Genomic DNA, 16688 nt, shown 5'->3' on the forward strand with positions numbered 1-16688 from the left:
TAAGTGTAGTGTTATGTATAGGCATATTAAGATTATACAAAACATCAATAGTAAATTAGTCATTTTTAGTGTTTTACATACTTTATATTTTGTAATTAAACTATCACGTTCAGCAGTTACTCTGGATAAATCAACTAATGCACGATCTCGTTCTGATTCAACACGTCGTAAAACAGTTTGTGTAGTTTGTGTATTTCGATCACCAGTTTCATGCATTGCATAAAGATCTTGATGTAATCGGTGTATTTCACTTCGTGACTAGTGTGAATAGTTATAGTTAGAAAATAAAAAGAGAAAATTATAATTTCTGTAAAACCAGATAAGCGATAAATGTGTATATTCCTTATAAACACAAATAAAGAATGTTTGATTTGGAAACTTATAGTCAAACTGAAGGTCATTTACCTAAACAAATCACATTAGCTTTGAATTTTGTAACTGTTGAGTTTTCTACTCGATTCTTAAAATTGAGATAAACCAATTCTAAACATAAGTTTGGCATCCTTATATTTTCACTCATAAAATGGTTAAATTGATGGATATTCGAAACGAACTCGTATGGCGGTATCCTTAATAACATGAGTAGTTACGTCATTTCACAATACTTTACTAGTATAATATACTTGAAAGTTAGTAAGTAGTTGTGCAGATTGTTGAATTTCATAGGATTTATGAACCGATTTAATTTAAATCACCAGTGAAGATTTGAAAGCACTAAACAGCCGATTCATATTAATAGTGGAATTTTCAGCAATGAGCATTCACCACCTCACTTTCAGGAGTTGTACAATGGCTAATAAAAATGGATTCAAATTCACCCCATTGAACAATACAGTGAGTGTTTAGACTCAGTAGCTAGTTTGACATTGCAATGGAGTTTGGAGCTTTAAGTGTTCGGTTCGAATCCCATAGGGAAATCAACTATTAGATACAGGTACATCCAATTTGTCGGTCTCAAGTTGAATGATACGGGCGTCTTGGGTTCCATTACTCGCTTTCATCCGCCTCTGTTTAAAATTCACAATATCACATGACCGATTACCATTAATGACGAGTTCCACACAAAAATGAAACGGCCATCCAACCTTTCCAAGTTTTCAACGATGGTCTAACTAAGATCAATTCGTGACTTAAGATTCCTGTTAAATAATAATTATCCATAATTTTATTCCTGATTTCTCAATTGTTTATGTTATGTTTCATTGCTATTGATAAAATCATTGACAACAGTAATAATAGATGGAATAATGTAAACCTACATCGTTGTATAATTTGTTAATTTGATCTCTTTCTTGTGTAAGTGTATGAACATTACGCTGAATCTGAAGAAGAAGAAGAAGAATAGCAAAAAATACAAAGTGATTTAATACACAAGAAGTGATCAAGAAATGTTAAGGCTGTATTATTATAGAAACAGCAACAAATTATATTGAATAAAAGGGAAGTTTGTAAAAAAAATGATCTAATTTGTAATTTCGAGAAACTATTAATGATCAAAAGTGCGAACCATCAGATTCTCAATCAAAATCCTAAAGATATTGTACTTGACATTAGATCTAAGATTAATGTGTTGTATTCCACTACATTAGGATGCATACAGAAAAAGGGATAACCAAATCCTTTCGCAATTCCTTATCCGGTATATATATATATATATATATATATATATATATATATATATATATATATATATATATATATATAATATCATATATTATCTAGGGTATGAAGTGTTAACAGTAGATGTATTCTATGGGTTTGTGATTAAACATCAACAGTAGTTATAAAGATATCTTTCAACACGTTTTGTAGAGTGATTTCATTTAAAATGTAATTTAAAGGGAATCAATTATTTCTTTCCACAAAGATTATATTTGAATGTACAGTGTTGCACAAACCAGTTATCAACAACTGATGCCATATGCATTAGGTTTGGGTATCAGTGTAGATATGAATAATGAGGTATAGATACAATTGGCTGACAAATAACTAAAAAGTAATATCAAAGTGTATATGAATATATGCCAACAGATATTGATCAAATTGAGTCCTTAATATCTAGTAAAGTTAAACCCTAACAAAACAAAGATTATGTGAGTAATTTACTGTTTAATACATGCTTTTAAGTGTTGCGAACTAAATTGTTGTCTCTTTAATCTTATCCTTTTATTAACAAATAGTTAAAAATATTTGAAATATTGTTCACAGTATGATATTTGAATCTTAATTTATCTTATAACTGAACACTTAGGTACTAATGTCGACTTTCTTAATCCACAGGAGACAAAGGACGAAAGAAGTTTCAAATTTAAATTTAGTTAGAGTACAGAAAACAAGGGTATCCATGGCACCATATGTGACCTTAACGTTCTAGAAGCTTCTGAGAAAAATACCAGAAGTGTTATATATATATATATATATATATATATATATATATATACATGTCGGTAGTTGCCTAATCAAAATAACTTAAAGAATATTATGTTAGTTTGCAGAATTCTTTTGCAAGCAACCGAAGAAATTTGATCGATTGAAATGTTTCCATCAATTTCCTGTCTTTTGAAGACTTTCACAGAGAATTATTATAAACTACTTAAAATTAATCAATTTCATTAAATCAAATGGATTTTTGACAAGAACATGTTCAATGTACTTTTATATAATTTAATAAATACTCTAAGGCTAATTAATTTAAACAATTCACTGTCATTAAAATTACTATATATTTACACTATTGTCATTAATGTGCTTTTCAAAGGTTTCCGTGGACAAAATCTACACAGTTAACATTATAATTATATTACACCCCTACAAAAAAAAGATACTTTTCTAAGTTTCATAAATAAATTGAATGTAAACGGTATCGTTCTAATATAAATTATTATTTTAGACCTATTTACCCCTTCCATACTTCACTTAATTCTTTTCTTAAAACAGAACAGCAAATTAAATTCACTTGGTGTTATTTTATTTGATCAGTTTCATGTTGGCATATGTGCATCCTGGGCAGATTGCCTCGATATAGCCTTAAGTTACAAGCTTTTTAAGTAAAAATGGATAGTGGCTAGCAGTGAAATCTAGGACGCGCGTTTCATCCTATTTGGAACTCGTCGGCTGGTCGTACCTGCATCCCAAAGTTGATGTTCAACGGGAAGATGCATTAAAACAATACCAAGTAAATTTAAACTTCACCACATTACACAAGAAGGCAGCTATCAGGACTCAGTAGCTAAGTGGATAACATGATGGCGTTTGAAGCAAACGGTACTGGGTTCGAGTCCCGGAGTGGGTATCAACTCTGCGATACAAGTACACCCAGCTGACGAATCCTAAGTAGGATGAAACGCATGTCCTGGATTCCACTGCTACCCACTATTCATCTTTGCTTAGAACAGTAAATTACTGTAATTACACATTATATTATTTATCAACATATCATACAACCAAAGCATAGAGTAAAAGAAGAGAAACAAATAATATTGATTAAGACTTTGAAATAAGTCATAAAATATAGAAAATCTGTAGGAACATGTAAACATATTTATTTTAAATGATGAACTTCCGTCTTTTCTCTAATTAGTACACAGTTGATTAAATCATATCGTTGACCTGATTTCTAAGTTATGCTACTTGTTATCATAAAAAGTAATACTACTATGTACATTCTAAACATGTAATAATGGAATAGATAGTAATGAAATTAATAGAACTTATAAATTCATTGGATGGAAATAATTTTATTTTACTAAATAGGTAATATGAAGATCAGTTGGAAGGCAGAAAAAGAAAAAAAATATGATAGTTGACGGAATAATATATGTCTGCTCGGCGGATTTCACAATCTATGGTTAATTAATTGAAAGGATTTCTTTTGAAGATTGAATTAATTTGTGTGACGTATTCTTCACAGTTTGATTTCAAATGGGATATTAAAGAAAGCATGAGATCACTGAATAGGTGTTCCATTTTGGCATATGATTCTTGAGTAGTGTACACATCATTAAGGATAAAATCTAAGGCATTCAAGTCATATTGTGAACGCTAAACCACTAGAATCATTGGGTCGTAATACAGTAGTGCAGTTCTAACTGCAATCAGCCCGTGTTATAGAGCTATAAACATTCACTTCCCAATTATCTGAACTTCAATTATATTGACTTCTAATTATGACTAGTAAGCAATCATAGTTTAGTTGAGAAAGTGTTGTGAAGATTAATTCAATTTCTAGCTTGTATTCATCACACATCATCCATTATTTCTTAGTTTTCAGTGGCAATGCAATTGAAAACAGTCAGTGTCGAATAAAACCTATAAATTATGGTTAATTAAACAATTTACGGAATTTAAGTCCTTATCAGTGAGAGTGCATAATTTTAAACAACCATTTTCTACAATTTTTTAATCTAAGATAAACCCCTAAATAGACTATGCTCAATCAGATTGGTAAGTGTTGAATTTATCTTATTCTGAATCTCATACAATTCATGCTTGTACGATGACAACAGGTCAATCGATATACAGAGAAGATTTGCTAATCTGAATCCTGGTTAGAATCACCTAGACCACTAAGCCTTGATTACTTATATGCCTCAACTGGCAAGATTAACCTTGAGTTGGGGTGAGATAATCTTTACTCTTAAATTTTGTCGATACGACTGACTTCTATTTCAATTCATGAGTTTTAATGGGAGAACAAACCAGGCAAGCTCCTTCTATCTACACTTCAAGCAGCCAGTATATTTGTCTCAAACACTCGTTAGTTCACGTATATGAAATAATAGACCTTAACACACTCAAATAAGAAATAATAATTTACATAAGATCATAACGTAAGTGGCATACAATGGAACAAATGAGGTATAAGGAATAATAAAACGTATAGCAATATTTAATAGGTCTAACAAAAGCTCATGATACAGTGACTTAAGAAATATAACAATTCAGTTATTTAATAATCATACAATAAAAATACAAACAATAATGTTAAATCTAAACGAAGAATAGATGAATAGTAACTGCTAGGAATTATTTTGGAGAACTACCACAGTCCTCATCAAAAAAGTACAAGTATTCATAAACAATTGTCCACTCAAGATACTCAACGTCTGTTGGCCGGATGCGATCAACAAAAAGCTATTGTAAAAGAGAATAAACCAGATCCCAAATGAAGAGGAAATTAGGAAAAGATGTTGGAGGTGGATAGAACATACATTACGGAAATCATCAGACCGCATCACGAGGTAAGCGCTAACTTGGAATTCTAAAGAAAACAGAAAAGAGGAAGGCCAAAAAACACACTGTGTCGGGTATTGAAAGCAGACATGAAAAGGATGAATAGCAACTGATAAGGACTGCTCAGAGCAGAGTTGGATGGGGAATGCTGGTGTGTGGCCTATGGTCCTCCACGAGGGGTAGCAGGCATAAGGAAGGAATTATTATATATATTCTTATCGTATAATCATCATCTAACTAGATCATATTTATTTATATTCCTTTAAACATAAGTTTTCATTTAGCCAATGAGCTACTGTTATACGGTTTACCTTAATTTATTTCCAACCTATTAGTTACAGGCTTCCATACTCATAGCTGCTTTCGGCTTTAACTTGTCTAATAATTATTATTCATTTGGTGGTGTGATGCGATCTGGTACATAAACCTCGCAAGCAGCTACCGAACAAAGGACCAAAAAGTATTCAGAGTTGACTGAAGGCTACTAGTGCTGGTTGACTTTCATTGGCTTAGTACGGGAACAAGGTCACGAAAGCCAGTGTTGTGATTGGCGATTTGTATCACGTGACATTTGAAGAAACATAGGACATGACAAATAATAGTCTGTAAAGTAGTTTCAAAGCTACAATATTCCCAGTATTCACTCCACTACAGCATTTCACTCACAACTAACTATCTTTGCTGGTTGATGTTTTTTTAGCAAGATTATCTTCTACGGGATGAGGTTGTCAACCCTTTGTCTCCTTCTTTCCCGGACTTGAGACCGGCAGTAACTCTAGAAGAGTTACAGGCGGAGATGAACTAAATGTAATCATGGTAAAACCTAGATATATATGAAACTACACTCTAGACGCATATAAGCACTTAAGTATTATACTTAAAATCAACAGTTTAAGTTTAAATAGATTTCGGCTGTGCTATAATGAATTGCCAATATAATATAATAGATCTAAAACAATATTTGTATTTGAATAATTCGAAAATCACACTCAAGGGACACTCACAATCGGAATTAATTTCGTAACTTAGGAAATTCTTTTATTATTTTCGACATCATGAATGAACAAGTAGAATAGATAAACTCTTATTGGATATGGCATAGAATAACTCGTTCACTTACTGATACTTATCAGTTCCAACGTAGGATATAAAATCCCTTCTTTATACAATGATCTTCCACTCATGTACTTTGTTTCACTTACTGTTTAGACAATATTGTATAAGTAATAATCTTCACAAAACAGATGTAGCTCGAAGTCGAATGTAATAGTTTTGTTATGCCCCGATAAGAATAATGAGTGGTAATTTTTGGGATCCATTTGTGGACCATTACTATACGTATATTTTACCGTATAATTGTAAATTAACTAAACTATTCTTATCGATTAAATGTTAAATATTTCTATGGCAGTCGATTGACTAAATCATCGATTAAATGTTTGAAGATACTTCCATGGTAATATCGATTATATATATATATATATATATATATATATATATATATATATATACGTTTGAATTGTGATTAGATGATGGTTGGAGGTAGTCGACAGGAAACCTTGGACCCGGGTTTCGTGCTACTTGGCACTCGTTAGCTAGGTGTACCTGTAATCTTGAGGGAACTGATGCTCCCTGGCGGATTTGATCTCGTGTCACTCAGCTTCACATTCAGAGACGTTACCACTGAACTATCCGAGCCGCAACCAACCTCCTGTAAGACTGAGATGCAATCCCTCAAGATTACAGGTACATCTTGCTGACGAGTGCCAAGTAGCACGAAACCCGGGTCCAGGGTTTCCTGTCGACTACCTCCAACCACCATCTAATCTCAATATATAGTGCCCGCAGTGTCGAGTCACCTAGACGGGTGACCACATTGCAACATGATCGATAGCATTCGATCTGCACTAATAAGGACTAGACACGCATGACATTGATCGCCACCCAGTGATCAATCAATTGTGACGTTTGAATTGTGTTTGTGGACCACTGTGGACTTGCTCGTTTCTGGCTGTTTGCAGAATATACTTTCACATTCCAAGCTTGGACTTCCCCCTTTAGTTAGCGGGGCTGGGACGCATCAAATAGCTAGCTTACTGGTCTCTGGTCACTGAGTCTTTGTTCTCGTTCACAGATTAAGTGAACGCGTGATAGAATCAACCCTAGCAAGTTTGTACTTCGTAAATGTATGGCAATCATATTAAAATCGATGGGAATTTTCATAACACATATACGTTGTAAACTCGAATTATTATTATTTTTTCCATTTTAAGGCGTGTTGAGTATACTTCACTTTTAAGATTCTGTTATTTTAGTTTTTCTTTTCACATAAGAGACCATAAAACCTGATGACTAAGTTACATAAAATTTCCACTTTATCAGAAGTTGATGGATAGTTATTCAAGAATAACAATGAAAAACTATTTACTGTTTTCTAACATCATAGTTTGCTCACTTAAAATGGTGAGACTATAATTTATGCACGAACCAATCAGATTTAGGAAAACAGGTCTCGGATTCAGGCGCGAAATTCACTCACTCATTCGTCCAAATAGTGTCTTCACATTTTAGCTTATGTCAGTTCGTGATGAAAACCATAAATCTAAATCCTAACCCTTACCATCAACTGTAAATCATTGTCTTTGTTCTTCAAACTGCTTTGTAACCATCATTTAGCCCTATTAAGTAGGTAGACACTCTCAAGGCATTGCTCAAAGGTAGTCCATAAATTATATTCTCACCCTTGAAATTTATTAATAAAAAAAACGTTTTAACCAACTCACTAGAACCAAACAAAATGAATTTATGTTGATCTCCTCAAATCATTTTGTTTATATCTACCAAAATTTTTTACGGACAAATTGATATTGTTTGATAGTCTAGACAGATAAACCTAGTTGTTAGGACTTGAAATATGACTGATATTTTGAACTTTAGAGGTTGGTGTTAAGAATTCAGTAACTTTAAGGTTTCTAGGAGCTAGAACTAAATTGAAGTTAGAATATGTGTTACTCAATATTAAAGCTAAATATAATATTAGAGAAGTTGGCAGTATTGAGTTGAGTTACAACGAGCACATACGACTTCGCATTGTGTCATTCACGTTTAGGTATGATTGTACTTACAATCCCACTTATTTAGTATTAAATGTTCCAGGCATTAAGCTACATTCAACTTGCAGTGCAGCATAATCTTCACTCTACTCTTCAAAGTTCACAGCTTTCTTTACAACAACAGTACAGCAATCTAGAAGCTAGTCACAAAAGATCATATGATCAATATTAAATTAACATGTTCTAATGAGGACTTCTTTAGTATTTAGTTTATTTTATTTCGGTTTTCAACCATTCGAATTAAATATCCATGGAATTAAGGATTTTCGTTAAAAAGAGTGTACTACTTTCCAATAAGTCATAATAAATAGAATATGAATATTTCTGACCTTCTGCCGACATAATTTGGTCAACCATTTAGCGAAGTATTTAATAATGATACAACACTGTATGTTTGCTAAAACTGTTTGTTCCGTGAGCCAAAAATGCTTATGTCGAATTCATCTGTAATTTCCGGCTAAGTAACATTTTTTACTACTGTTTTACTCAAACCAAGTAAATGTTTCCTAGTCAATTAACTGTAGTAACTCATACTATGCATGGTGAACATTTAGAACAACGTAATACTTTAATTAGAATATTATTTTCCTTGTTCGTATAAGCTGAGATCAGATAGCCCATTCTTAACTGTAGTCAAACGATCTCTTAATTTAATTAATTCATGTGTACAAGTATGGATATTTAGTACCAAATAATTGATAAAAATAATGAATTTTCATTATTAACGACTGAATACATAAGAAAAACGAATTACATCACAAGTACTTTATACTTTACACCATTTTAAAAAACTTGAAGTATTATCACGTCATTATTTATAGTTATTTGTTGTTGTACTATGAAGTTCGCTGTTATATCTAGTTTCAGGGCTAGTTAATTTGGCCGGTGGCGACTGATCCATCAAATGAGGTGGAAGTCCGCAGGAAACTCTAACCATTAGAGCGCTACAAATCACCGGGCCCAGACGACTTACCTCCAGCTCATTTTAAAGATGGTGGTGAATTCTGGCTAAAAAACTGACAACGTTGTTTACAAAAGTCTGGGAGCTAGAGAGTGCACCAACGTCATGGAATGAGTTGATAGTTGTCCCTATCTTTAAAAATGGTTCACGTCGTTCCTGTAACAACCATCGGCAGATAAGTCTACTTCCCATTGCGTCCAAGCTATTGGCTTCCGTCATACTTCGTAGGCTGTTCAAAACTCCAGAAAGATTGACTCGCGTGGATCAGGCTGGTTTTCGTTCTGGTCGAGGATATATTGATCACATCTTCACTCTCCGCCAAATGTTAGAACACCATCATACTCATCACAGACCAACAATCGTAGTGTTTCTCGACATCAGGGCTGCCTTCGATTCGTTGGGCAGGACTGTTCTCTGGGATTGTCTGTTGATGAAGGGTGTGCCTGAGAAGTTCATTAACATCCTAAAGGCCCTATATACAAACATCTCAGATAGAGTGAGGGCATACAACCACCTTTCTCCATTGTTCCATTCAAGCAGAGGGGTTAGACAGGGTTGCCCAATCTCACCATTCCTCTTCAACTTTGCCATCGATGACATTCTGGAAACAGCTCTGATGGATGTAAGTAATGGTGGTGTGGATCTGTTGCCTGGAGAAAGATTTCTCGACCTTGAGTATACGGATGATATTGTTTTACTGTGCAATAATGCCCAAGGCATGCAATCCGCACATAATCAGTTGGCAATCAATGTCCGTAGGTACGGTATGTGCCTTGCACCTTCGAAGTGAAAAGTACTTCTACAAGACTGGCAGGATTCTAATCCTGTACTCATCCTGGATGGTGAGCAGATAGAAGTAGTCGAGAAGTTCGTGTATCTGCGTAGCTGCATATGTCCTGGTGGTGGTGGCGTGAGTGATGAGATCAATGCACGTATAGTGAAAGCCAGAGTGGATTATGCCAATCTGAGCCATCTTTGGCGCCTTCGTGATGTTAGTCTGGCTGTAAAAGGTCGGATCTACAACGCGTCGGTGAGAGCAGTTTTGCTCTATGCTTGTGAAACCTGGCCTCTCCGAGTTGAGGACGTTAGAAGACTCCTTGTGTTTGATCATCGCTGCCTCCGAAAGATTGCTGACATCTAGTGGCAACATCATGTTAGTAATGCGGAGGTTCGGCATCGTGTGTTCGAGTACAGAGACGATAATTCAATTGGTGTCACCATCTTGAAACACCGACTTCGGTGGCTTGGACATGTTCTCCAAATGTCGTCCCAGAGAATTCCACGTCGTGCATTATTTGCCGACTCCGGGACTAGTTGGAGAAAGCGGAGAGGTGGTCAGTGTATGACATGGTGTCGTGGGATGACAGAAAGCTGTAAAGGACTGGCTTCTGTTGGTCCTTCATTACTGCCTGGCTGGGGTCCGAGAGATGGTGGGAAATAATGGCTAGAGACGTTATCAGATATGGCCGAGAATATAAGCCAGTGGTGATCCTGTTGTAACCTTTTTCTTTCTTCATAAGAAGTGATTGTTTCTTCCTTAACAGAAAGATTTCTTCTGGTTGTACCTTTCCGTTTCCCTTATTATTATTATTATTATCACACTACCTTACACTAATCTGTGGTCATTATTGTTCTTCTTTTTTTTCTTTTCTTTTACGCTCCTTACCTTTTTTCTCTCTTCCCGTTCTCATTGTTTTGTGTGGTGCATATATATTTGGTGCCTTTTTGTACCAATATTTATTTGTTCAAATAAATAAATAATAAATAATTTGTAAATAGTCTAATTTACTTCCCTTATTGGTATATATATATACGTTAAAATTCTACTTACTTCTTGAACTCTATGTTCTAGTTTATTGAGTAAACTTCGTAATTCATCGCGTTCTTGTCGAAGTTTAGTCAACTCCGTGTAATCGTCTCGAGTCTAAAAGAAATTACAATGAAAAAAAATTGGACAATGACAACGACCATGGAGTATTTTATACAAAATGAACTACTTCATTTATATAAATCCAGAAGATCAATATGTTTTTGAATAAAATAATGAAATAAAACTTATCTTCAGCAGAATGCTTTCTGAATCAAAATTTCCGGGATATTTTTCTTATGTAAAGAAAGTGATCTAAATTGAGCTATGAAATTGCAAAAATATATGTTTGAATTCCAATGATGATGATGTACATTTAACCACATGCTGGAAGATATTGACGGACGAGTAACATCATGCTGGTTTATCGGTAATCATGTCATAGTGAAAGAAAGCACAAGCTGAGACGATCGAATGTATTTGGACATAAAATTATAGAACAAATTAGTAAAATCTGAGAACCAGACAGTAAATTTGAGAAATGCCAATCAATTTTCTCAAACTTGACTGTTCCCTTTCTCAAACATTAATCATTTGTCTCAGACTTCATTGTTCTTTTATTTTCACACCAATCATTCTTTGTTCCCGTTCTCTTTTCTTTGATCCTCTTAACCTTCTGTCTCCAGGCATTTCACTTTTGATTGATGATATATACTACTTATATTTATCGACATCAGTAGAACACACCACAGTATCAATAAAATCTTTGAAATTTAACTGGTATCTAAAATAGTAAACTTGTATAAGTCCAGTGTTTTAATAGTCAAATAGTCCCTTGATTAAGGGGCAAAAATATTCCAATTTCATGCAAATAATCATGAAGATAGCCTTTGCTACACTGATTAAAACTAAATACATGATATAACACTCAACGTTTTATTACTGTTACGTATATGACTTCTTGAAAATTGAAAAATAACATTTATATTCTTAACATATATCTCCAATTATATCCTTTCAAATTGAACCCGTTAGAAATCTAATCTCTGTCCAATGAAATTAAATTTACTATAGAACATTGCTTTTTAAGGAAACTGCTGTCCAAAGCTCTTTGTAATGAACAATGCTACCAATGTGTAGCTCAAAGTTTAATCAATAACTTATTATTATTTCCTACTAGTTAGAAACAGAGCAAAGAAACTAACTGTATGTGATGTTTGTAATATTTGAAGTAAATATTATCTAACCTTAAAAACACGATAAAATAGCTCATTCATCTCTTAGCCCCAGCTACTTCAAAAGCTAAATTCTAGAAGAAAGATGTATTTGGAAGAAATCAAAGGATTTCAGCACATTTTCATATATGTCAATTAATTTATTGTAGGTTTTTGGTTAACGTACAATTTGTACTGTTGACAAATTACTCAATGTAGTCAGTAGTTTAATTAATTCTTTGTGGGTATATATAAAATAAATCTTCCTTATAAGATTAAGCTTTTGAAGTAGACACAGTTCAATCCTCGTTAGGATGAAGATTAAGCTTCTGAATTTTTAAAGATGATCTAACTAGATTCATTGTGAGATAAAATGTTTAAGAAAATTCTATAATCTCATACTTATTACACAAGCAACCTACCTTTACTGTACATTTTTAACGTATCATTTCGTCAATTATGTCATTGCTATTACCTCAAATAACTCTTCTGTTAATCATTTTATTATCTGACTGCATTATGTATAACGGACTGCCAACTTTAATCTTTGTATTTCTTTTACGTTATTCTACTAGTTTTCATATACAGATATAACTAATAATATCTATATTCTACGAAGGGGTTAATGTTGTAACTATTATATATGTGCTACCAAACTCATCTATGAATTCTTAACAGTTGTACATTTCTAGTTTGTTCGAATTTATCGTGTATGTTTAATAATATTCTATACATGTTCTTTACTTATTGAACCATCTCTGCCATACATTTGTTTATTTGTTCATGCCAAACTCTTGAAATATAATTCCCATTTATCTCACTTCTTTGAGGTTTTATAAATATAATCTCAATCTTAACTGTGGCTCTGAGAGTAAACATCCGTGGATCAATAGATTTCTGATATGTTTCAAGCAGTTCGATACTAAAAGTAGCAACAAGAACTTTAATAGCAGCTAAAGAGTAAAGTCGATATAATATAACATCTGTCCGTCATTACATTTGAGCTGACGATTCAGTGTTATATTAGACAATAAGTCAAGTGAAAAGTCTCATAAACATGCATGGTCGCCGATATTTCTGTTAGACTATCTAGTTCTTCACATTAGATGTAAATAAATTAACCACCACGAGAAAATGTGTATTTCTCTAGATAATTCACTGAAAATTTAACACCACTGATAAGAACTATCGAATGAATTGTATTTGGACCTAATAACCATAGTCATGTATCTATAATAAAACTCCACTCATTTCATCCATCATATCTGGATGTAAAACTTACTTATAACCAATAAGTTTATAACAAAATAAAACGGCAAATTTTACCTACCACATGTCTGCTATAGTTTAACAAGTGAATGGTATTAAACAACATTACACATAAGTAAGCAAGTAAGTAGGCTATTGTAATATTTCATTATGTTCAGTCTGTATGATACTACTTTAAACAACTTAAATATCTGATTTAATCATTTAGAACGTTTTACTAAAGCGTGATATATATATATATATATATATATATATATATATCTTATTATTCTGGTTAGCGTTTTTTTAGCAAGCTTTTTTTATACGGGAAACTAGGAAAAACATTGGAGGTGGATAGGACGCACATTGCGGAAATCATACTGCATCACGAGGTAAGCGCTAACTTGGAATCCTGGAAAAAAACGGAAAAGAGGAAGACCTGAGAATACACTGAGTCGAGTATTTGGAAGCAGGAATCAAAAGGATGAATAGCAACTGGAAACAACTGAGTAGGATTGCCCATAACCGAGTTGGATGAAAAAAGCTGTGTGTGGCCTATGTTCCTCTATGAGGGGTAACAGGCGTAAGTAAGTGAGTAATATCTTCTCAGGATACGCGCCAGGTTACGTTTTTACGTTACCCAACCCTAGTGACGCAACTCACTAATAATTCCTAGTGTACTCTGATGAACATACAACCGTCGTGGGAAATTAGAAACTGACGGTAGGGCTTACAATCTTTCTGTTAAACTTAATTTAATATTAACAAGTTTAGTAACATCACAGAAAGACAATAAAACAAACTCAAGAAAGATGAGTAGAAACCCTCAACGCTCCTAAATAATGTATTATATATGTTACGTAAGTATGTTATCAAAATGAAAGGAGCCAACATCCATTTCAAACAATCTAGGCCTGAAAGATTAGAGTAAGATAGATGAAACCGAATGTAAATCACTATAGATAAGTGATAGGCGAAAATTTGTAATTTGAAATTACCTGCGATATAAATCAATATGGGTTCAAAAAATTAAGAAAATTTTATTTACATTAGTCATAAATACAAAAGTTTTGTTTTCATTTTAAAAACAATAAAACAAACAATTTGTTTATTCTTACTAAAATGAATTGAATTACAACTGTAAAAGGTAAGATTATTTGTCAGTCTTGGCCAGTCATACGCAACGTAAGACATGACACATGTGTATACCATCAATGTTTCTACACCCCATGAGTTAGTCAGTCAGCTACAACGTAAGACCAGGCACATATATGCATCGGTTCAAGTTGCCATACCTCATTAACACAACAAGATGGACACCGGATTCATAAAAGTAGTTAATTCAGTGGTGGTAATATATAAAAGAAAGATGGTATATAAGGACATAGTACTGGAAGAAAGAATTAATTCGTAAAAAGAAAGATATGAAGCGATTTTAGAGAGTGTATACACCTACGCCATTGTGATCGATTCTGGGCCATGTCATCAAGAGTCTCCAACCATTGGTTACGATAGTCACGCGGACCCCAACCAAGTAGTCTGCATTTTCCAACATGACTCAGACTAAAAGTTAGTATCTTCAAGCACTGATACCACATTTTGGTTTGGCCCTCCCTAACTTTCTTCCAACCATCCCCAACACTAGTCAGCATTGCCTGTCATGGTAATCAGTGTTCAGGCATACGCAACACCCTATAGCAAAGTATGATGAAATCCCAAAGAAATCCAAGTAATAAGAGTATTAGTGTTGGCATAAAAGATTGAGGAATGAAGATATAATTCGTGAAGAAACGATGGATTAGAAAAATTTAGAAAAAATTGATAAGGTAAGTCAGAAACTTTGGATCTAAAAGAAGACAACGAATGAATACATTTATGCTAATAATATCAATGGTACAACCTTTAAACAAAATTATATCAACTTAATCAAATATAATTTAAAAAATAGCTATATAATGAATACTATGAACTGATTCAGGAATTCAGTTATATCGAATGTAATCAATGCCTAGTGTATTATTTCAACGTGTTTGAAAAATGTCAACTTTAAAACTGACATTAATTTAAGGTGACATTTGTCCAGTTGACCTTTAATACACTTTTCGTTGTACTAATCAGTTCAATGTCGTTTTATTTGTTCAAATGTTAAATGTTAAATTCGACAAGTTCATTAACTGATAATTATTGAATATAGATGGTAAATTAGTAAATGAAATCCAATGTGAAATAATCTTAATTGATCTCATGATCACATGAATTTTACATACGAGATTTGTTTTTTGAAGTAATCAGGATTTGCAGAGAATGAAACTATTATATCATGGTATCAAAGTGTAGTTGGCAGTTATTAATGTTATTTCATCCATGTCCATTCTCAGATAGGTCAGCGGTGATGAATATAACTTATGCAAATTATTTTTTGGATTGAGACCGTATACCGATTGATGTTAAAACACCGTTAGAAACCTGGAAACACTGGACGGCCGTTTCGTCCTATTGTAGGACTCCTCAGCAGTGAGCATCCACGATCCCCCTCGCGGGATTACAACCCAGGGCCTTCTGTCTCGCGCGCGAACGCTTAACCTATTTGACCACTGAGCCGGCATCCAGTGGTGATAGTGTCTAATATCAACCATCGGTTCATGATCTTATTCAAAAACTTAGTAATCTCCACAACCCCTATACTAGTAGTTATACAAAATAATTTGTAACAAAAGTGCAGTCATTTTGTTAACCATATCAAAAATATGTTAAAATAAGTTCGAGTGGATTGACCTGATAACGCTCTAAGTAAATTTATGTGAATAGAGTCAGTTATATAGTTTGCTTTTTAGGATATCATTATGAATCATTTATATATAGGCATGTATAGTAGAGGATTTGTGGATATTTTCGAATTATACTGTTAAGTAAGAAACAGTGACTAATAGGGTGTAACCTTGTCAAGTGTTGGATAGTCACTCAACTACAGAAATGGAAATTAGCTGGGCAATATAACTAACTGATTGAAGTTAACCGTACAAACCACTGGATGCTGGCTCAGTTTCTTAAATGTTAAGTACTAGTAGCTAGATGTGAAAGTCCTGAGTTCTTAGATGAGCATACTGGGTTAA

General features: G+C 33.5%; 1 protein-coding gene across 1 annotated transcript in view; it reads right to left on the minus strand.

Moving 5' to 3' along the window:
- The window catches only part of TSGA10_1 (testis specific 10), an 88561-nt gene that overhangs the window by 24774 nt on the left and 47099 nt on the right, over positions 1–16688 (minus strand). Inside the window, exons 7-9 of the mRNA XM_035733114.2 lie at positions 11138–11230; positions 1260–1322; positions 82–258 (exon numbers count right to left, since the gene is read on the minus strand). Coding sequence (XP_035589570.1) covers positions 82–258; positions 1260–1322; positions 11138–11230 — 333 coding nt within the window. The remainder of the gene's footprint in view (positions 1–81; positions 259–1259; positions 1323–11137; positions 11231–16688) is intronic.

The sequence above is a fragment of the Schistosoma haematobium genome, chromosome 2, assembly GCF_000699445.3.
Source record: "Schistosoma haematobium chromosome 2, whole genome shotgun sequence".
In the NCBI taxonomy this organism is placed as follows: Eukaryota; Metazoa; Platyhelminthes; class Trematoda; order Strigeidida; family Schistosomatidae; genus Schistosoma; species Schistosoma haematobium.